The 23,724-nt window shown below is 40.6% G+C and overlaps 1 protein-coding gene across 4 annotated transcripts in view; it reads right to left on the bottom strand.

The window, feature by feature from the left end:
* AFF3 (AF4/FMR2 family member 3) overlaps window positions 1–23,724 on the bottom strand; it is a 323,532-nt gene that overhangs the window by 91,689 nt on the left and 208,119 nt on the right. For all 4 annotated transcript variants that reach the window (XM_039714376.1, XM_039714378.1, XM_039714377.1 and 1 more), the window contains exon 8: window positions 3,543–3,594. In XM_039714376.1, the coding sequence (XP_039570310.1) occupies window positions 3,543–3,594 (52 nt within the window). The remainder of the gene's footprint in view (window positions 1–3,542; window positions 3,595–23,724) is intronic.

Raw genomic sequence — 23,724 nt, 5'->3', positions numbered from 1 at the left:
TTCTTCAATCTGTGTGGTGTAAAATATGCCAACAGGAAATTTTCTCTCTGTATATTAGATCCTATGATCACTGCCTGTAAAATTGAAACGATCAGTTTAAATGGATAAACTATGCTCATTAAAGAGGAAAAATACATTTATGTAATTAAAATTATGAGACTAATATGTGTGGATAATATAATTACTGTGGGTGCACATGTACTCAGCTCAAACCCAGCCTCTTTGGCTTCTCCTGGGTCTGTGAATCTCAATACCTTAATTGCTGGTGTTGAGGGAAGGGCTGGGAATGCTTTGCCCACTGCAGTCTCAAAGCTTTTAATCATGCCTTTGTCTTGCATTCGGCCTCCCTCATCCATGGCTCACATTCCTTGGTTTGGTCACAGCAGTCCAAATGCCAGCCTTGGGAGCACAGAAGCACCTGTCCCCCTTTGCACCACTTCAGAAACTTCCCTTGCTGCTTGGCAATTTCAGACTTCAATGTAAAATCTACTCCAAAGTTTTCAAAGTTTTCCCCCAAAACTTCCCCATTTAGCCATCAGCAAAATTAAAAGCTTCCCAGCTTGTGTACAGCTCACCTTCAGCTCTTTGAGAAACTGGACTTCTTGAATGAGTCTGACTGCTCAAAGGTTAATTTATTCCATGAGGAATATCTGGGAATCTCTCATGTACTGTTCCTATTCATTAATATCTCAATTTTTTTTCTTTCCTGTTTCTGAGCTCAGGAGATATGAGATTAAAGAACCTCTGAGTTAGGAAATAAAAGGAAACGAGTTCTGCTGACATTTAAACACAGGTCCATCTGAGCAGTTATTGGAAGAGAGAGTCTGTTACTCTTTTTTTTTTTTTTTATTTTTGTGTCTATTTCCTGAAAGGTGGATGGAAAGGCAGTGGTTTGTTTTTTCAGCAGGTATATTTATTTAGGATTGTTCATTAAGCAAACCTGCAGGTCTCAGCTAAGGTTCTACAAAGCATTTCATACAGCAGGAGCCAGCTTGTGCCTCTGGGAGATTTTTCTGTAGAGCCAAGTTAGGAAAAAATTGTGACTAGGAAAGGGGACCAAATAAATAAGTAATTTCCAAAGGCTGTTCATGCTAGGGCCAGTGATGATTAGAAGTGAGTCATGGGATCAGCCCTGCTCTTTGCTGTGTGGGTGGTGAGCTCTGTCCTGGCTCTGCAGAGCTTGCTGGAGCACCGAGGTGAAGGACCCAGCCTGTATCAGCTGCATCTTGGAGCCTTGGTGACTGAGCAGAGCCCTGGCACAGCACAGGAACACACAGAAGATGTTCATCATTACAAGTCATAGTGCTAAACCAGAGGTCCAGGTGAGCCTGCCTGACTGGCAGGACTTTTCCACAATCCTTTCTCTGCCTAAACCTATTCATGTTTTAAGCACAGTAAACACTTTCACATGTCCTTTTCTGCCTGCTATGAAGCAAACCAGATTTTTTTCTCTCTGGCTTTCCCAGCCTGTTTCACTCTGACATCCATTACTCAGGATCCTGCCTCCCTGCCTGAAGGGCATCTCTCCTGGCCAGCAGCTCGTGCCTCTCCTATCACCCAGCCCCTGGCTGCAACATCATGGTGCCTTGGTCTGCTTTTGTTACTCTTCAGACATCCCTCCTGTCCCTCACTTTACTTTGTCCTATGCTGTCTGTGAGCTGTATTTTAAACTATCTAGACAAGCAGGAAGAGTAATTAAATGTGAAGTGTTTCAGGATGAAATATGTTAAACAAAAAGAAATTGAATAAATATGTAAATAATAGAATCTATGTGCTGAATCTTAACACCAAGAAGCTCTGCTCAAAATAGATGAAACAATGGTTTAGTATAAATATTAAAAAGTTTTGATTTACCTGTTGTTTGGAATATATTGTAAAATAGAGACATCTAATAACAAGAGTTAAAGAAAGCCATGCCTATGCTATGACCCTAGAATTATTTGCCTAAGTTCCTGAATTTCAAAAGTCTAGATATCCTTCCAGCCTACCCATCTAGATACTCCAGTTACCCATGACTGAAATAATCATATTTGGAGCTCACATGGCTTTGCCCCAGCCAGCAACAGTACCATGCAGCTACTTGCTCACTCCCCCTGCCCCAGTGGGATCAGGAGGAAAGGCAGGGAAAAAAAGTTTGTAAGTTGATATAAGAACAGTTTAACAATTGAAATAAAATAAATAAAATAATAATATTGTAAGAATAAGAATTGCAATGAAAAGGGAGACAACAAAAAGAGAGAAATAAATTCCAAAAAAGGACAAAAGATGCAAAATACAATTGCTCAGCATCCACCGTTTGATGCCCAGCCCATTCCCAAGCAGTGATTGGTGTCTCCCAGCAAACTTCCCCCAGTTTATGTACTGGAAATGATGTTCTGTGGAAGGGAAATCCCTTTGGGCAGTTTGGGGCAGCCGTCCTGGCCATGGGTCTTCTCCAGCTTTGGTGCACCTGCCCTCTGGCAGAGCAGGAGACACTGAAAAGTCCTTGACTTAGGGTAAGCTCAGCAACAACTGAGACATCAGGGACTTACCAATGCTGTTCTCACACTGAATCAAACCACTGCACTCTAGCAGCTACTAGGGAGAAAACTGACTTTATCCCAGCCAAAACCAGGACAGAAAACCACATTATATCTGTGAGATGCAACCAGGAGAAGTACTGCCCTCATACACTCTGGTGAAGGCATGGGTTGTGCATTTTAGGGAAAGAAAAAAGGGAAAGGGATCTTGGCTTCTCATTCCAACAAAATCATCCACTCCAGGATACTGAGAAGGAGAGAACTCAGCACAGCACTGCCTGGCAGTGCTCAGCTGGTCATGGGAAAGTCAAGCTCCAGCCCTATTCTACTGAGTCCTTAATTATTTAGACAAAACCCAACAATATTTTAAGGAAAAACTGGGAGACACCTCCTAGAGCAAACAAAACACAGCTCCCCTGACACATGGAAAACATTGTGTATCTGCTGCCAGTCAGGTAGTTTAGGATGTTTAAAACACAGTTGCTGTAATCACTGTGTTACAGAGTGAATCAAATGCACGGCCAAGGCTTTTTCTCAGTTTTCTTTAGCTTTCTTAGCAGGCATGGGCCACTCAGAGTCTGGACCAAAAAAGCTCAGAGGAGAGGCCAGGGCTGGGGGGATGCCGGAGGCAGGTAAGAGATAAGCAGCCCAGCAGCTAATCCCCAGGGCCAGCTCATGATTGCAAAGTTGGCCTGAACCCTTAATCCAGAATTCCTGTTTCTCCCCTCCTTGGCCGCTCTTTAAAACAAAACAAATTCAAATCAGAAGGAAGCTGATACAAAAACCTTCTGGGTCGCATCAAGGTAATAAATCAAGAGCACTGCAGCCTGTTCCCCACCAATCCAGCAGTTAGCACACGCAGGCTGGCTCTGAGCAGCAACATCTGTTACTCCAGTTACAGTGCTGCCATGTATTTTGATAACCTTTCTGTATGTTTAGAAAAAGCATTAGCAAAATATTTGCAGTAGCTCAGTCTCGACATGAAACATGCTTCAAGTGACACATTACTTGTCTGGTTCTTACCTGGTCATTCTCCTCCTCATCACTGCTTAGCTTGAGGTCATCTTCTAGCATTCTGCAAAGCAAGCAAAATGAATTGTAACTTATCAAAATGCTTTAGATTGGATATTTTCTGAGACCTACTGTAAATATTTAATAATGTAAATAGAAAGAAAAGATATTTTATCCCAGGAACTTTGTAGCTGTGACACTATATCTTATCCAGTTGTTATCAGCTAACTTTTTAATTAATTTCCTGCTACTGCTGCCTAAAAGAAAATGTTTGTTAGAGTAATAATGAATTTTGAAAAGATTCTTGTTATTACAATCACTGACAAACAATTTTATATGCTAAAAAGAATATTTTTGATGCTGACAGGTCAGTAGTCTCCCTGAGAGGAAATTTTTTGTCCATTTGGCTTTGAGCTTACAAAGCAGAAGTAGATGTTTACACTGGCAATACTACAGCACAAAATAAGGTTCAGTGACGTTTCCCAAAGGCCACTTTTACTTTATTGCATGTTTGTTGTAAAATTGACATTGACTGAAACAATTAAAACTAAAATATATTTTCTCAGTGCACAAGAGTATCCACAGGATTTCATTGTCATGTAAATATGGAAAATAATACATATTTTCTAATGAGAGTTTCGTCTTGCCTTCCCATATACTTTCTCCAGCTTGATTAAACTGGTTCAAAAGGAGAGGAATCTGGTTTTACCTACATACATTTTTTTTTACAATCTAAGATTAAGTAACCGGGAGTTAAAGGAGTTGAAGACGTGCAAAGATTTCCCCCAGTGCTTGAAAAGTCTTAGACAATAGGACCTATTTTTAAAAAGTGCCTCGGTAATAATAGTAATAATTCAGAAAGTTGCTAATTTTTCTTGCACTCTGGGAAAAAAGAATCTGTAATTTCATCTCGGCTCCAGAAGAAAGCTTGGTGAGCAATTCAAACACATCCTGTGCCGTGGGTGGTCCCTGGAGTGTAAGTATTGCAAGAAGACATATGTAGTAATTTCAAACCACCTCCTTGTACTTGTGCCTAGATCTTCTAGGAGCGTGCCTGAAAAGCATGACTCTGACATGGGCTACATGGTGTGCTGTGTCTGAAAAGAGCACAGAGCCTCACCACGCTCTCCTCAGCTCCTCGCTGAACGCACAGTCCCTGCCTGTTGCTGCTGTCACAGCTGCTTCCCCATCTCCCCACGGCACCTCTCAGGGAACGTAGGTGTATAAGAACAGGCCTGGGGGTTGGAGCAGAAATTCTTGCTCGTTCATCTCTTAAAGATTGTCCTCTTGCTTTTTTCCCACATTTCCTTCTACTTGTGGCAACATTTCTGCTCTGTAAAACCAACGTAACAAGCTCAGCAAAATCTCTTGGCAATGCAGGCACCTCAAATATACAGGACACTCATTGAGTTGGAGGGACCTGACGATCCCCCAGCAGGATTTGCCTATGTTTTATCTCAAAGTATGTCCATTGTCAGAAAAAAGCTCTCTCTGCCATCTCCCAGATCAGCAAACCTTTGATGGCCATATCAACACAGGCACTGACCCAGCTCACAAGCTCTGTTGAGAAGTGGGCAAACAGCACAGGTATGATGACACAGGATACAGCTCCTGAATGATAAACGACATCAGCAAGGGAAAACTTCCCGTAAACACCACAAGATCCATACTGGCCTTGGATCTCGTCACTTACAGGGATCCAAACAATCTCATAATTGCTCATTCTTTTAATTGGATCTGCTTAGACCATCCCTCAGAAAGCAGTGCATGAAAATAGAAAGCTCAGACCTGGATTTGGCATCTATGTGATGAAATGTACACTGACAGTGATTTAACCAGAAAGTGGTATGCTTGTGTGAAAAGGGGAACTCCCAGGGTGTCACTTCCTGCTCTTCCTTGAGTGCATGAATTTCTGGTAGTGATGTGGTAGTTAAGTACATTTACTTTGGGTTTAGCAGTTTAGTTCTTCTCCTAAATGGAAGCTGAAAAATCAAAAGCATATAATGAAACATTCTAGATACCTCTGTGTATTTATCAGTGTCCTGGATTTTTGTATTAACATATAAAAGAGTGTTTTGTGAGCTTGTCATTAGAAGCAACTAGGATATTTTGAAGCCTTTGGGCTATGTGGTGGAGTGAGACAAGGACTAGAATCCAGTACCATCCACACAAAAGGAACAACAAACGGCAGCACTGATCCTTCAAATGCTCCTTGCTCGTATATCTTAGACCATCTTTATTTTCCCTGTCTGTTTTTCATTTCAGAAGTGCTGCTTTCCAAGAAAAGCACTGCCTGCCTGGGGCTCACGGCCCCTTTTGGAACTACCATCACACTACAAACATGCTCCTAACACTGGGAATAGGAAAAAAAACAGGTCATCATAAAATGCTTGCTTGCTTGCTTACTTTTTTTCCCTCTAGAGAGGGATCTGGCTGATACAAGAATGTATCAGGTTGCCAGTATACAGGTCTACCTTGTAATGCAGGAGCTGTGCAGGTATAACCTTCGTGCCTGAAAGTCTTCACTGGCTCCCAGACAGCTTCCACTCTCAGGTGAGGCCCTCAGCCCTCATCCACAAAGTCACAGCCAGAGCAGGACACACCGTCACCTGGCCTGGGCAGGGGATGTTTATGTTACAGGGATTCCATTTTGCATTAAGTGTCTTAAGTAAGGTATATCAATTTTAAGTATGGATGTTTTTTGAAGAATGTTTCTCCTTAACAGCTCATTTCCATCATGAAAACAATGGTGGCTGAAAGAAAAATCCCACAACTGGACCACTTGAAGACCCCACTTGAAGAGAGTGAGAACAGAAGAGAAGTAAAATACTTTAAGCTCACGAGAGGTGTTACATTAAATTGTAATTTATCTCAAAAGTACTTCGACACACATTCAGCACAGAATGAACTTTGGTACATGCTGTTAGCAGAGCACTTCAGGCCATGTTTAAAACAACCCTTGTTTGGGATGGGATTTCTTTACATATTCTGGCAAACTTAGTATAAGGATGGAGAGACAAGCACAGACAAGCTCATGTGCAAGCACAGCCTTTACACTTTTTTCAGAACATGCAAAATTCAGGCCAGTAAGTGACATCATCCATGGGCTTTCAGATTTTTAAAATGAACCCGGCTTTGATGTATTTGTGCACTGGTAAAGAGGTAAGTAAATACAACCTTGTAAACAAAAGCCAGAAAAATGAAGTGGTACTCAAAGCAGCACTGAAAAACACACAGCACCACTTAGGGCTTCTGCACTTGAAAAGGGCACATATGGTCAGGAAGTCACTTTGCAGAACCTAATTATGTGTTTTAGTGAAATCTCTGTGAGGTCATGAAGGCAGCGAGGGGTGGGCTCAGGCAGGAGTGCTCACTGCTCTCTAATTAATGCATTTGTTCCTTTCTCTACAAAGAATGCGACAGGTAGAGACACGATGAAAGGAAAGGAAAGGAGGATGGCTTTGGGATATTGGGAAATGCCTCAGCAAGCCAGCTGGTTTCATTCTCCAGTAACAAGGGGTTGCAGCCTGGGGTGGTGGGCCATTCAGCTACAGGGGAAAAGGAGGGGATGTGCAGCCTTACTTACAGGAAGAGGGAAATACAAAGTGGTCTGGAGGGCATTGATGTACAACATCTGCCAATGTCAGTGTGACTGTGTGTCCAAACCTCCTACACAGCTCTTTAGAAACCCTGAGCTGTTTTAATCTGAGGTTTACTCACTGCATTGGTTCAGAAGGGTACTGGGGCTGGGGTAGCTCTGTGCTGCACTGCAGACAGACCTGTGGGACCCCTGCTCATACCAGCATGCCAAAGGGCCAAGAGCTGCTCCTGATAAAAATTACAGGGGATTTGGGATGGGAGGTCATCACAGGCTACCTTGCTGAAATGGAATAGTTGAGACTTGCAACTTTGCTGTTTTGCTTGTCTGCCTTTTCACCTAGTTTGTCACTGCAGGAAAGCTAAGTCCCAAGCAAGTGTTATCTTCAACCCCAGCCAGAGTCCAGGGAGCAGCAGGAAGACATCTAGCTTTCCCTCTGGGAATTAACATCCAAGTAACAAGAAGTTTCAAGTGTGAGGGTAGAGTCAAGCCTTATGTCAAAGATTCTGATCGAGCTGGACAATTATCCTTCTGAGAAGAAGGAGTTGCTGGGGAAGGAGGTGTCAATGCAGCAGTGTCTAGAGGAGGTTGTCCTCAAGAGCCAGCCAACAAAAAGTTGTCACTTTTGATGTATGGGGCCACTCTGAGGTGCTTCCAGCATAGCCCTGCTTAGGAGGATATCTATTTTCTCCTACAGTGAAGACATGCCTGAATCCTGGAATTATCTTTCACACCTGCTGGTGCACATGAAAGAAGCAGCAGGCACTGCACCTTGTATTTCACTTTAATCTCTGATAAATTTCACATTCCTTGGCCTAATGTTTTATTTCCTTCCCCCTACAAATTACTTATTGAGCCATAAAACTCTCCAAAAATTCCTCTATGATTTTTTTTTTTTTGGTGATTAGAGAAAGGTTTCCTTTTGGCATCTCAAGAGAGGTTATACAAATGAGGAACAAAACTCTACGTCCCTCTGGTGGTCTAAGCTACTATACAAGATATGGTCTTTCTTCATGATAATGTTGATAATTGTAATGATCAGAAAAAAAAAACAAGAAAGGAAGGGAAAAATATTGATAGTTATTAAATCATCAACACTAATGCTTTAGGAGAGAACATGCCAGTGGTTTGTGAGCCCAGGGCACAAATACAAGTATATTGCACTTGTCATTTAAATAAACTCAGAAGTTGCTGTCTTTGCAATCTGTAAAAGATCTCCTGAATGTGTTAATCTGATCAAGTGTATTGTTCCAGTTTAATTCTAGGCAGCATCTCAGTCAGAACCATATCTGTTATGGACTTCTATGCTTTCTTCTCATTTCTCATTCATATGTAGGAAAAGAACTTCAGTAGTGGAAAAATACTTTGATTGTAGCTGAAGAGGAACCCCACTAAGAAAAGAGTTGCAGTGAAATACCAAAATCAAATAACTAAGTGCTCATTCGAGTTTAGGCTACCAAAATGTTTCATTCTGAATGCTTTTGAAAAATTATCTTATATTCAATGTACCTTACTGGGATTTTATTTTCTTTCCCATAAATGCATACTGACCTTTCAAGAACTGGGCATTAGTTTTGATATTACCAGAAACCCAGAAAGAAAATAGGTATTATTCTAAGTAGCAGTAGGCTAGAAGACTTTCAGACTGATGTTTAAAGTCACAACTGATGCGCTGATATAGGAGAAGAAAAGTATTCCTTCACATTATAAAAAGGGCAAAACAAAATCTACATTGGGCACAGCACAATGTAAGACCTTTAACTCTTGTCCCCAGCAAAATGAGAGAGAATTCCAGGTGGGAATCTGATGTTCCTACCCAGACTGTGCCCTTATGTTACTGGGATGGTTTCAGCTATGAGTGCTCACGTACATAATATGACTTAAGCTCCAATAAGACAAATGTACCTTCGGTTTCTGGCTGTCTTCCATTCCTTTCTAAAAGAGAAATGCTAGGAAAAATATGCCTGGTAAGAAATACAGAGAATTCATAAGAAACAGATGAACATGTTTTCTTTCTTTAAAGAAAAAAAAAAAAGAAAAAAGAGAGAGAGAAAAAAGGGAAATGAATGTTGTTGCTATAACCTTGGTTACTTGCACATAACAGATGGGCAGTTATAGTCACTACTTACATACAGCCAAAACAGGTATTTCAAATAGCTTTGTTTACTAATCCTAAATATAGGGATGGCTGGTTTTATACAGTAGTAATTTTTAATTAATTAGATTCTGATTGCTGAAATTATTTTGCACTCTAGTGCTATAACTGATGCAAATGTTTCACTTTGGAAAAGCTCATGCATTTATATTATCTGAAAAGTGTACTATTTACTTTTGTTTTATACAAAATAAAGTCAAAAGCTTATGGATTAAGGTAAGCAACAAGATCAAGAGGATATTTTATAAGTGCTGTAACAGAGCTTTCAGCAGGATTGTAAGACCTCTGCAAGCACTGCTTGCAGCATCTAAAATTAACTCAGAATATATGATGTTGAAGTTGTAAAAATCCCCTAACAAACAGTTTGTGCAAGTTCTGCTACACAGAAACATGCAGGAAAACATGATTATATAGAATACCATCAAATCTAATTAAAAACAGAGGGAGAAAGCCAGTAAAATCAGACTGGTGAAATATTAATGTACTTAATGCTGGAATGAAGCCTATATATCAATGTGAGATTTAATTCCAGAGCGTAGAATTTAAATGCCTGAAAAACGGACTCAGTCTATAGAAATAGAATTAGCAATTCCAATAAAAAATAGATACTCTGAAGGAAAAGTTTTCTGTCCTTGGCTTGAATCCATCTAGGCTGGTCTGCACTGCTTTTCAAAACCATTTAGACCAGCTAAATATTCTGCTAAATTCCCATTACATTGACGGTCTCATTAGAAATGCAAGGCAGTCCTCTCCAAGGGATACAGCCATCACTCTCTCCCAGGAGCAGAAGCTGAAATAAGATTTCTTCTGCAGCAGCTGCCCCTGTGAGCAACTGTGTTTGCCCTGGTGATGTTTTTCCCCTATAAAGAAAGGGACAACAAATGCAATTGAATCATACCCTGAATTTTTTAAGTCCTTGGCAGGGTGGTGAGAAAGTGCCCCACAGACCACCGTACTTCCTGAGAGTCATGTTTGGGCAGAAGGACCCAGAGTATCTCCTGAAAAATGAGAGAGATTGAGGAAAGCAAGGAAACAAACCCCTACGAGGCCACTCCCTGAGCAAGAAAGCCACCAAAAAATGCACAAATACTCAGAAAAAGGGAAGAGTGATGAGCGACACATCAGCAGCTCACGCCTAAGTAGTCCAATCAGTCTGAGAGCTTGCCACAGTTTCATGGATAATCATGCTCTGTGTGACAGGAGGAAACACATTTGAGGAATAAGAGTTTTGAATGTGCTGCTTGCAATTTTCTGATCTGTTTCTTGCCTCCCTGCCCCTGCATCCCCCAAAGCTTCTCTAGGTGTGATTAGCAGTTATTTACTAACGCTCTCACTCTGATTTCTGAGCCACTGCTGATGCTGCCACCTAAAAAATATTCATTTCAAATGTGAAATGAAGTAAGAGTGCATGAACTGCAGCACTGCCTATGTGTCAGCCATTGTGGCAGAAATCTTGGGGAATTTAATGTGTCTGAGGCAGAGCTGCCACCGCCAAGTCTCCGAGCTGAATGTGCAGCATCTGATTTTGTACTCGGGGATGATTTCCTTACAAATGATCTCTTACTGCCTAATCCCCATCAGTACAAGCATCTGTCCTTAAGATGGAATCATCATGAGGGTGAGGTTTACCCCACATTTCGAGGTACATCACAAATGACCCTCACATTTTGCTGGCCAGTGGTGTTCCAGCCGGTGCCTCTATGGTGACATGGAAGATCTGAGGCATATAGATACTTCTCTCTAGGGTAGCTGATTTTAATAACTTATTGTCTCTAGACACTGTTCAGCTTCCTGTCTGCCTAACAGGTAAACCTGCTTTTTCTCATGTAAAAAAAATATTTATTGACTCTAACATTTTTACAGCTTTAATACTTCCAGCTAACAAGGGGCTATTGCTAGAATTTCTTCATTATTGTTGTTTTTTATGTACCTTAAGAAACCCCATATTCTCATTGTCCTTGAGCTTTCATCTAGTATCATCTATTCCTTTTATCCATATTCAGTATTTTACATTTTCTTTTTTAGACTGTTATATTTCATGTATATGTATTCATATTACATATATTTTAAATTTCATGTCTATTGCACAAAATGCTTTTTCTTTCTAATTACTACTTTTACTTGATCACTGAAGCTGAACTAGCTTTCAGTAAAGTTGGTTTTGCCTTGATTGTGGAAATGCAGCCTTTTGCTAACCTAACAAACTCTGCTTTAAAAATTTGAAGCTGCCTTGTTTCTAGGATTTTCTACCTCATCAATTTATAGTCAAATTTTTTTTTTTACTTTTGGACATACACCTTCCCTTACTGGGACTGTTCTTTATTTGTCTAGGTTGGACATGATAAAATCATGGTCTGGTGACAGGCAACCATGTGCTTCCCATCCACTGACCAATTTATCTTTATTCAAAGGAAGGGTGAGAATGACTGGTGAAAAGTCATCAGTGCTAGAAAAGTGCCACAAAGACCATCTACAATCTTCACTTTCACAGCTGTCTGTGTGGACCTCTGGTGATACCTTCCAAACTGAGACCTCTGCAATCCTCCTGATTAACCTGCCTTTCCTTTACCGATTGATGCTGATGGAGCACCTTCATCCCCTCTTGTAACTGGAGTTGATATTCAGTTGATATTCTGTCTCTGGGATAAAGAAGAAGTTTGTTGGACATCCTGAGCTGGAGCTTTCCATGTCAAGACAGGCTAGAGGAGGAAAGGAAAAATTCCCAAAGGCACATGGCTGACTGGCTGATACAGAGAGGCTATTGCAGAATATATGAATGGCACAGGAACATATGGGAACTATACCTCCTCCATTCCCTCAGCAGCTCCAGCCAGCAGAAGCACATCTGTGAAAGACACACCAGGACCCCCGAAGTTTTCAGCATTTCCTTTCAAATACTTTGCCTAGCCATTTCCTGGAAAGTCACTAAATGTATTTTACTCAGTCCTGTCTGCAATACTTATAGCTTCATTTAGTTTTAATATAGTTATAAATGGGCTGTAGCGGCCTGCTTTTTTTAATAACTAAGTAAATGAAACCCTGTCTGTAATAATAAATGAACCATCCATCTGGGAGGCCTCCAGTAAAAATTTCAACAGGTATTTATTGCTCCTTTATGTAAACAGTCCTCTGGACAATACAAGTGATTATACTCTCTGTCAGCCTTGTCAGGAAGGAGACAGTAGAGTTTTGGATGAAGTTCCATAGCATACACACTGAATTTAGCAGTTTATTTGACTAGATGGAGAAAAAAATGATTAAAACAAGAAAATAAACAGACAAGAATCCAGTTGGCTACTGTGAAAGGGAGCATACCGTTTTATTTAAAGATATGGGCTGTGAGGATAATCTATAGAAAATTGACAGGTCTGTAGTGCTACAGACTTCTCACAACTCCAGATGCTACACAGACAGCTCCCTAAACAACCCCACCCCCTCAAAAGTGAAAGGAGTTTCACTGTAAAATCAACACTTTACAGAGACTTTAAAATATGTTGTGCCCTTATAGATTCACGTAGTATGGAAGAGCAATGTCTTGGGAGAATCTCCAACTGGAGTGCAATAGACTGAAAACCATGCTATCCATCCCTGAGGGTCATCTCTTTCATTCATGGACACTGTTCACACTCTAGAAAGGGCAAAGGCATGACACTTTTCAAGTAATGAAATTTTAATTTAAAGAAATCTCGCTGCAAAATCATCTTCATACCACTGTTATATTCTGGCTCCTAATTACACAGCATTACATTCCACTATTATTGGAATAATACTATGTCAGAATAAATTGTCAAATAATTATTTCATTGTGTGGCAAGAGGGGGGGAAGAAAAGAAAGAAAAAAAGAGGCAGAAAGACCTGAAACCTCACATATGGCCAAGGTGATGTGCTATCACTCAATGGTGAGGAGTGAGCCATAGCTTCCTTCTGTGCATTAAACATGCAGGGACCACTGTGACTTTTGTCAAAATTTCCAGCCCTCAAATTTCTGTGAGAATGGGCTTAAGCCTCTCCCATGAGCAGATTTCTCAGAACCTTTCATTTTCAGCCAAGATAGCACAGGGAAAAATGCATTTTTTTTTTCCTTCTGAGGCAGACTGTAAAAGGAGAGCAAAGCTCTCTGCCCAACACCAGGCAGATTCTGCCCCATGGGGCAAATGGATTGCTGCTCCTTAGGAGTCTGCAGCTGGGCTCAGAGACAGGGAATGCACTGCTCCTGGAGCTGCATCCATGGCCAGGGTGTTTCCAACAGGGTTATTTAGCTTATCAAGCTTATTTTTTTAGGAGATGGTTGCATTAGTGATGGTACTCTCTTTACTCCTCTCTGCTTCTGGTATGTTGGGAAAAAGATAGTCCCAACAAGGCAGACATCTCTGAACTGATAGCAGTCCCACCAAAATACAGGAATTCTCAGGTTTGCTTGAGGATGGGCTGAAGGAGGAAGGGAGAGAGGGAGGGAAGGGGCTGCTAAGGGAGCTCCAGGACTTGGGGCACAAGCTCTGCAGGAACAGGGAAAGTGGAGGCTGGCACTGGCACCTGGGGCAAGTTCATGGCCATGAACTTTGTTGCTGGGGGAAGACAGCACATGTGCCACCTGCAGTGGTCAGATAATTCCTTTGCTTCCCACGGAGCAGCAGTGAAGGGATGGTTGCTCATGTAGGGTCCCATTAATTCAAACTGCACTGTGCAGCTCCACTGTGGGTGGGGTTTTCCTTCAGCTGCCCTGGGGTCTGATGTCACCAAGGGCTTCTAGCCTGCTGGTTTCACTTCGAGATAACCCCTTCTAGGATGCAAAATTGGCTATTCCTCTTTCTTAGAAATAATCTCCTTTGGACATAGCAACAGCAAAAATAGTCAGCTGAGGGCTGCTCCTCGGATGAGAAAGGTTTTATTCCCAGCATTCAGATGCACATGCTGTGCAGAAATACACCACCTGCACTCCAATATATATGTATTAAAAAAAAAAAAGAAAAGAAAAAGTCTTTTTTCTAAAAAACACTCTTAGGAAAAAATTATGAATTTAGGTCTCAAACAGTAAACCACACTATATCTCCTTTCTAATGTCTCTTTTTAAATATACACCAGGGAACAACTCTCATAACTCACTTGAAACACACTATCTTATGAGTTATAGGTCAGTCTTCTATGCTCAGAGTGTGTGTTGCACTTCCACACAACCTTATGAATTTTCCATCCCTCATCATTCATATCATGTCAGAATATCTATTACAAACCCTTGTTTGCAAGAAGGGCTTCTATTTTATCCTTTCCTTTTATCACTGCTCTTAAATTTTCTTCTGGACACCACCTTGGCAAGCTGGCAGTATCATGCTGGCAGTTTCTGAGGAAAAAATCAGGCAAAAATCCTGTATCAGGAATGTAATGTCACTTGCAAAAAAATATCCTTGTTTAACTAATAGGAATAGTGTATAAAAATGAATTGGACATAATTGTATTCTGATTGCCAACTTCTACCACCCAGCAGCAAACTACCACAACCATCTCATAAAAAAATATATTTATTTGGAAGCCTAAATGATGTCTGATAATGCTTTCTGCCATCCTAAAGCTTTGGAAATGTTGAATCATCTCAAGAAAAATGTCAACAATAATTTTTCACAAAGGCTCAAGCTTGGACAAGACTGACTAGAGTCTTGTGTGAGGGATTTAGAGCTGAGGGGAATTTTCTAACACAGTTTAATCACCAGGAACAGTGTGAGGATCAGCCAAAGTTCTTGGCAATTGCTAGATTTGAGCAGTGCTTTTCCCTAAATAAATGAAGAAGTTTAAATTCTATATAAAATTATAAATTTCAACATTTCTGAAATGCTGTGCTTTCGTTTCCTTCTTTCAAAAACATTACTTTGAAATATGCTTGTATCTAGTACTGTGACAAGGCTGCCCAAGCACTATCAGGAGTAAGGTAAACAAAATGAAATTATATCAGCCCTGAATGTAGTTCTTTTTCATTTTGCTGAGAAAATTAAAAAACTATTTTTATTTTCAGTTACACCACATAATTTTTATTGTATTAAACGAAGTAAAAGTACCCCCACTGATTCAGAAGCTAATTTAATTCCGTTTGCAAAGTTCTAAACCTAGATTTGTTTTGAGTTTCATATGGATCCACAATACTTACTGGCTTCTTTCATTTTTTCCCTCTCATTGGCAGTTAATTGAAACTTTCAGTGAAGTATTTTTTGCTGTCATCAGTTGTCAGACTGACATTAATAGATGCAAATATCCTTAGCAGAGTTGTGAGCAAGTGTTGCAATGAACCAAGCATACAGGAGATGGATTCTCAGATTGCTGCGTGACTGAAATGGAAGGATTTTTGTTGCTGGCTTTTTAGTTTTGTTTGTTTGTTTTACAAAATCCGATAGGCATAAAGAGCACTTGCTTCAATCTACTCTGTTATATAGCTGCTTTGTATATTTGACATTTATGATTGTCTGAATCTGAGTTCCCAGGAAAAGAATTCTATGTAGGCCCAACAGGATCTACCTATGGCCTCCACCTTTGAAAAAATGGCTTTAAGTACTACTTAACTTGCTATTACTTGATGTCAGCTTGAGTCCAATCAAAACAATCACTATTATTTCAGTATTATTTTTGCGTGTGGAAACGAAATGCAGGACTTAATATTAACAGGGCTGTGGATAATTATCTGTTTGATATATAAGTAAGAATAGACCCTACAGATAATCACACATGAATTTAGTACAACTGCAAATAATTTGTGATCAAATATCATGCCTACATTGTGCAATATATATTCAAAAAGTCATATATACAGGGAATGACAATTGACTTTTGAAGAATTCAATTTAGTAGTAACACTGTTAATGGTCAAAAGTAGATCTCCTGAACTAAATGTACTGGGTTACTTTTATCATCAGTGTCACTCTAGTAAAACCAGTTTCATCAGCAATTAATTTAGCTCACTGTATTACCTTCAAGGCAAATGATTTTTACTGATAAGGGAAAAAACTTCAGATGTAAGTATTATATCAGGCACTTAAATATTTTTAGTGCTGATGACAGCAGAGATGGCTGATAAAAATAAGAAATAAAATAGGCAAAATGTAGGAGACTGACAATAAAGAGCTTTGAAATATGTAAATTACTTTCCGGAAGTTCTACAAACCCTTAGATTATCTCCAGCAGAGTGTTTATTAGTCTACAAAAATCATTGTGTATTTTTCAGTGTACTACAGAAAGGTTTTTCCTGTTCCAAAAATGCAGCAACCAGCCCTCATTACATCTTTTTATAAATTTCTCGAAAGCTGCAAGTTTATTTGCAATTGAAAGGAGTTCCAAAGAAGAACAGAGAATAAAAAAGGAATTCTGACAGAATTTTCTTATTGATACTTTCTCTCACTCTTCCATCTAGCTGAACACACTTGCTCTCCTCATTACCAGGATCATTAACTAGTATGAAAGAGGATCCATCCTGTGAAGACCAATTTGCTACTGGGCATCATCCTATTGCACCATTTTCTAGTGAGAGATCTCTGCATAGGTACATTTCCCAACACCCTAAGAAATCACAGCTGAGCAAACCCGTGATAATTCTCATTCAGTCAGAAAGAGGAAATAGAGGCAAAGAGATTCACTGATTTTAAACAAAGTCACACTGCACTGTTCAGCCAGATTCAGAGCTGGGAAGGAAACTGCAGGTGCTGCTGGGATAGGCACTGCCTCAGATGTGCCTGTGACCCAACATCTCACTCTCTACCCAACATGTTCACTCTCTACTTCATCTTTGGAGCCTGCACTAGGGGGAAATTTTAAGTGAAAGAAAGCCAAAGCCAAGGTGGGGAGGTGAAGAGGTGCTGAAACTGTATCTTCCCCCATATAACAATCTCTCTTCTATCAGAGCACAGCAGAGCTACTGGAATAGAATATGTCAACACCCCAGGGCCCCTAATTCTCTGGCAAACAGGCATTCCTACCTGAGACAGAGCAAGCAGGTTTTATGTAAAGAATGCATTTATTCATCTGCAAAATGTTGCAAATCAAAAATAAAATTGGACTGGACGATTTCAATTTCTTCCAGAAAAACCCATAACATTTGACCTATTTCGGTATTTTAAATCAAAATTTGATTATTTTAAGCTACATGTGAGAGATCATTCATTCCTTACAAGGATTTGTTATATTGCTTGTTTAGATTAGGATTAAATAAACTTTTATCATGCTGGGACTGTTAACTATTGATGTTCTTTACTGCTACACTCATGCAGTTATTAACTCCTAAAAGTCTTTGGTTTGCGCTGTAATTGCTTCTTCTAGTATTTTTTATAAGATCTGAAACTTCACTCAGAAGTGCCCTTTAAATACTTGATTTTTGGTGGAGTTTTCGCCCATCCTTGTAACAGCTATGACAATTGGCCTGTTAATTATTATCATGTGATAATAAAATACATTTCAGCAGATGCATGAAGGAGCAGAAGGTAGGTGCCTTCTGCAGCCCTGCCTGGGACCATGGGGCTGTGTGTGGGATGTCACTGCAGCTGGGGTGGTGGCCCCTGACTGGCTGATGGGGATGGCTCTGCTGCCAGTGATGCCTCAGGTATGGAGACTTTGTCCCACAGCCCCAGCTCTGAGGCTGACCAAGCTGAAATGGAGACATGGGAGGAGCCCTTCCCCAGCTGCTTGTGGCTCAGGGTCAGTCTCTGAGGAGTTCTGGGATGGCACTCAGGGCTGGGGTGAGGGACACTGTCACACATGCCCCAAGGAACCACACCAGGGGCTTAAAAGTGTTGAGGACCCGGGTGAAAGCACACAAAAATGAGTGTCTAGCTATTTAACAACAAACAAGGTTATTTAGGACAGCAACCAGGTCACAGCCCCATTTTTTGGGGGTTCAGGCACAACATGAGCCTTTTACATCTTTGCTCCGACACCACTCCCGAGGTGTGAGTGCCCTCTGACACCCAAGAGCAGGAAGGGGTCAGGGAGCAGGCACTGGCACACCCTGCAGGGCATCACTCCTGGCAGCCCTGAGCTGCTCTGCCTCCTCTGAGGACACTGTGCTTCATCTGCTGTGCAAAGGCTGAACCCAAGGAAGGAATAAGGAGGAAGATACCAGTGAGAATTCATTTTGTGGTTTTAGCTGGAGCATCTTCAGTGCTCTTCAAAGATGGTGATGCTGCTGTATCACATTACCCCCCCTGGACTGGTAATGAATAGGAGCTGTGTACTGTGAGCATTAGATCACCAACCTCAAAGAGATTTAGGGAAAAAATCCCCAATATTACACACTGAAAAATAAACAGATGCAGACTAGGACATAGAAATATTTGTTTTCCATAGAATGCTGATTAATGTTGCATCAAATCACAATAAAATAGCCCCCAAGGCTCATTTTCCTATTTGCAAAAGGGTAATAATGATTAGCTTTACCAATGTTTGTAGCAGGCTTTGAGAGGGGTTGTGTGTTTAAAAGAAATATTAATGACCTGAAGAAGTCATTAGTTTGGGGATATTCTCTTGGACTGGCACCAAATCTCCTCTGACTCTACCTAACAAATCATATAGCAAAGAGTGAACTTTCATCTGCACTAGCTTCAGGCATATTTTAAATTACTTAAATGAGTGTAATTGCAAAATAATTTTATTCCACTGTTTTATAGCAGTTTTCCTGTTCTGCCAAAGGCAAGACTGGCAAGCCCTTGAGGGACAGGAGGCTGCTGAGAGGATCATATTTTGTCAGGATTTCTCAATCCAGAGGACTCACCTCCTCTCAGCTCACAGCCCATCACACAGGACCAGCACCGTGAGCCCACCACCAGGCAGGGCACCCCTGATTTACACCATTGGCACTTGGTCTGAGCACCTGATGAGGTGCTAACTATAGCAGGTCTGTGTGACATGACTATAGTCCTACAGGTAATTTCCTACACCTTATTACCACATAATAACGGCCTCTTAACAACCAGGCTAATCAAGAATTAATGAGGCACTAAAACACTTTTAGGAACAATGAAGGATTTAAAAATTTCTCTTATGTGTTTTATTTAAAAAGCAATTAATTTAATAGTTACTGCCCTTACTTTGGAGTAATATAAAAAGTCTTGGTACTTATCAAGTGTATCAGTTGAAAGGTTTTATTCATTTATCAGTTATTTACTTATGTGAGGCTGCACATAACCTCAAGAGAGTGGAACCAGATTTGGGCCCTGTCTGCCTCCCTCATGTAATTCCATTTGTCTGCTCAAACACTCCCCTGCTCTCACACGGTGAAGTACAACACCCAAACCAAAACAAAGTCAGCCCAAATTCACACTACTGCCAAAAAGGGATTTTTTTCCCTAATCTCTGGAAATTAGAGTGTCAGGGATTTTTTGTTTTATTTTCTTTTGTTGGTGGGAGGGGTTTTTTTTGGTTTTTGTTTTTGGGAAGAGAGGGTGCACTTCAATGGGGAGCCATCCTTGACAGAGGTTTTTGAGAAACAGAATGAAATAAATGGTGGGAAAAAAGTAGGGATAATTTATGTTGCTAAAGGATTTCGTATCAGTGACTCCATGCTGAATTAAAGCCCAAAAATACGTTCCTTTACCATTAGCTTGGAAAGGATAATCAAAACAAGAACATGTTCAAATTTGACTTATTTTTTTAAAACTCCCTTCTGTGGTGTAAAGATGGGGGATATATCCTGGTTTGCTGAGAAAATCCCCAAATAGATCATTCTGTGACAGATAACAGTTATGGTTATTAATTCCACTGCTGACATTGAAATTACACTGATTCCCAATATAATGGATAAGTAAATAGCACATCAGAAATTCTCAGATGCTTCCACACTTCCTATGCAATCAAAAAAAGAGAACTCCCTCATTAAATAATACACTGTCAGAAAAGGCAATTTGATTAAATAAACCTATCTGTCAATCATGCCTGAAGTTATACAAGGAAAACATTTTGTAGCTAAGTAAAACTTTTCTCCATATGAATTTCTCTCTCTCTCTCTCTCTCTCTTTATTTTCTTTTTCTTGTATGATTCTTGAAAGAGAAGTAATGAAAAACTGTGTGCCCTAAAGGAAGATTGGGGCAATACCTAGCACCTGACAAAAGAGTTAAAAGTTAGTCTTTACCATTAAACAGAGATGACATGATGGAAAAATCAAGGAACAGAGGCGGCAAATGATGATATGCACTAATCCAGAAACCTGAGCTACTGTAGGTGCACTTTTTGTATCCCTTGTTACATACATCTCTTTATTTCTTTTCTGTTTTTCAGGAGACATGGAGACATGTTTTGTAAGGAAGAAATAGAAAACAGGAGGGCCTACACAGGTGAAAAACAAGAAGAAATGAGGCTGCAGGTGATGAATCCTGACACAAGCAGGCATGTGATGGCAGGAAAACAGCAGAGAGGTTGCAGCAAGGAAGAAAATGAAGGGAAAAATGTAGAAGGGGTGGATGGCAAAGGATGGACAGCAAGTAACAAGGCAGGGAAAGAGAAATCAGAAATCATACTCTGCATTAAGCCTAAAGTGCCCACAGGTACCAGGAGAGTGGGTAAGGTTTTGGGGCTGTTCCCCGGGTTCTACTGGGTACCCCTCTGCCCCATTCACAGTGCCACACTACCAAAGCATCAAACACATATTCTCCTGCAGCAGCAAATGAGGCCAAACATTACCCAGCTGCACGACAACAACAGTGGGGTTAATTTTTCATGCTACCTAATTTCATCAACACTGGGCTGGGGAGAGGGGAAGAGCTGTGTAACATGGTGTGATGGGTGGAAAGTCTCTGAACGTCACTGTGTCTGGTGGCCAAAGATGGAAACGGGGTCTGGCAGCTTCCTCACCTTGGCTTTGGGAGGCAGCAGCTTCTTAGGACATCAAATACTTAATTAACTGAGCTGCAGAATTGTAGGATAAGATTCATACAGTTCCTTCTCTGATGGGAGAGTGAGTGTCAGCCTGGACCGTGCTGTTCTTGGTGAGTCTTTAAAGCTAATGCAACTCATACAGAAGACATTCTTTGAAAAGAACCAGAGATTTATTTGAATAAAAATCTAAGTGGATGACAAGAGCATGCAAAGAAATAAGATGAGATTTTAATTTCTCTCAAGTAGAAAAACATAAGCGGCTTGAGCAGGAGATATTTGCTTTGCAGCTAGGCACTCAAGCTTTTATGTTCTTCAGTGCACAGAGAGAGTTGTTCTTCTCATACTGAATTCATAGCTCTGCAATGTCATTGAGCCAAATGGGATCATGCTAAAGAGATACTTGGCCATTTCTGTTAGATAAAGATAAATCAAAATAATTTTTAAAGGAGGGCTGTTGCTTTATATAACTTTTTCACAAGGCCTGGAGATGATCCACCTACTTTTGTCTGAGGGAAATATATACAAATTTGGAATAATATCAGTATTATAGGTCCTTCTACAAATCTTACCTTTAGCATCCAGCTTTCTGCCCACCTCTCACTGTTTATGTATTATGTATGTCTTTATATTTGTTTAGTCTTACGTGTTACATATAGTAATAAAACACCTAAAATCCTGGATGACAAGTCTTCTGTTACCACACCTCTGATTTTCCCTATTCTCTCTTTATTCCATTGACTCCCAGGCTTCAGAGCTGGCAATTTGTTCCCCGACTCCTGCCTGCTCAGCATCAGTCACAGGATGCTGCTGTGGGTGCAGCAGGGCTCCTCACGAGAGCGTGCCTGCTGAAGAGTGCCATCAGCCAGCCACTCCTAGGCAGTAAGGAAATACATGCAAAAGGCTCGGGGAGAGATTTCCTTCTCCTGAATACAAAGCCTGCAAGAGTAAAACTCTTCAGGGGAGGACAGGACATCTGTCCTAAGTTGGCCGTGCGTTTCCTGGCCTCGGAGCTGGACCGCTCGCGCAGCGGCGCCGTGCTGGGATTGCCGCGCTGCGGGACAACGCTCAGGGTGCTGATGGCAGCTGGGAGGCATGTGCAGGAGATGCAGACCTCCACTCTGACAAACACCTCCTTTTTCCCCCCCTGCTCATTCCATGTGCAGTCACTTTGTAGCAAGCCCTTTTTTCTACACATGCAAGTCATCCTGCTTTACTGAGGCTGCTCTCAGGGAAATGCTTTTTAACTGAACTGGAAACGGGCAGCACAGCACAAGCAGAAATCTGGGTACTCACAGGAATTCTTGGTCTTTCAGACAATAATGCTGAAAGAAGTCCTGCTAAAAGGCATCATGCTTTTCTATAATTATTTATGAGATCAAAATCTTCCCATGTGACAGAGGAAAACTCACATTTTTTTAACAGTTTGTGGCAAAAGGCTTAATTTTTTTTTTCCATAGAAGTGTATAGAAATTGCCGTTGTTTACAGTTATTACAAGTATTAAAGGTTGTGCCTCATATCACATTTTTGTATGTTATAAGGAAAACATGGATTTTACATGAGCAGGGACCTGAATTGTTTCTTAAGACCAAAATTTAAAACCAGTATAGACCAGAGTAATGACAAATTGTTTTTGAGGGTATGTTCTGTAATGTTCTGGGGTTCCCAGACCCAGACCTTTCCCTTTCTCTTTGCTATATTTGGCCTTCATCAGAACTACATCAAGACAGATCACACATTTGGATGCCTGCCTCACTTCCCTGGGGGACTTCAGAAGGCCCCCTCTCTGCCCACTTAAATGCCACAAAAATTGGTCACCAAGTCAGGTACAAAAGGGTAATTTGCTCATTCTTTTTCTGTATTATGCTGTTAAATACTTTAAAGATATTATTTGTGCTGATTTGTCTGCTTTGCTTTGAAAGTAGGAAAGCTGATGGTGAATGTACAGAATTTTTACCCATAATTGCACTAAATTCTAATACAATTAAATATACAGTAAGTTCACATGATTATCAGGTAACAGATCAGTTCTGCTTTAATTTAGTATACCTGATTTATCACACCTCCTGGAGTGTGCCTCTGAAGAAATATGTCAAGAGACTCCTTCTGTCTACCGACAATTGCTTACAGTTTATGCCATGAAAGGGGGAATCAGCACAAATGAATCCTGACAAAATATCTTACAAAACTAATAAAAATCAGCATGCAGAAATGCCAGCTGTAATTGCACTATTTTGCCATAAAAGGTCTGTGGGCCAATCAAACCATGTGGTTGTTTTTTTTTTTTCCTTTGGAAAAACTTAGCTTTTATCTTTGTAAGTCGGTGGTACAGTTGCCCTGATTTTGGAATGATCAGTAAGTATAATCCTTTTGAATCTCAGGAACAATATACCTCATCCAAACCTTTGTCCTGATTCATCTCCAGCTTTGATAGCTTCAGTGTGTCACCCTGCTTGCTTGTCAAATCTATCATCAGTTCTAAAACTGCTGATAAATATATTCCACATCTCTTTTGGGAGATGAAGCTTGTCTGCATGCTAAACAAAGAACAGAATGCACAAAGCCAAGATACACGCTGAGATATAATATTCTCCCTCTTATAAT

This window comes from Passer montanus, unplaced genomic scaffold, assembly GCF_014805655.1.
Source record: "Passer montanus isolate IOZ18808 unplaced genomic scaffold, ASM1480565v1 scaffold3, whole genome shotgun sequence".
NCBI lineage: Eukaryota > Metazoa > Chordata > Aves > Passeriformes > Passeridae > Passer > Passer montanus.
The sequence above is the reverse complement of the archived record's forward strand: the minus strand, read 5'-3'. Positions and strand labels throughout refer to the sequence as shown.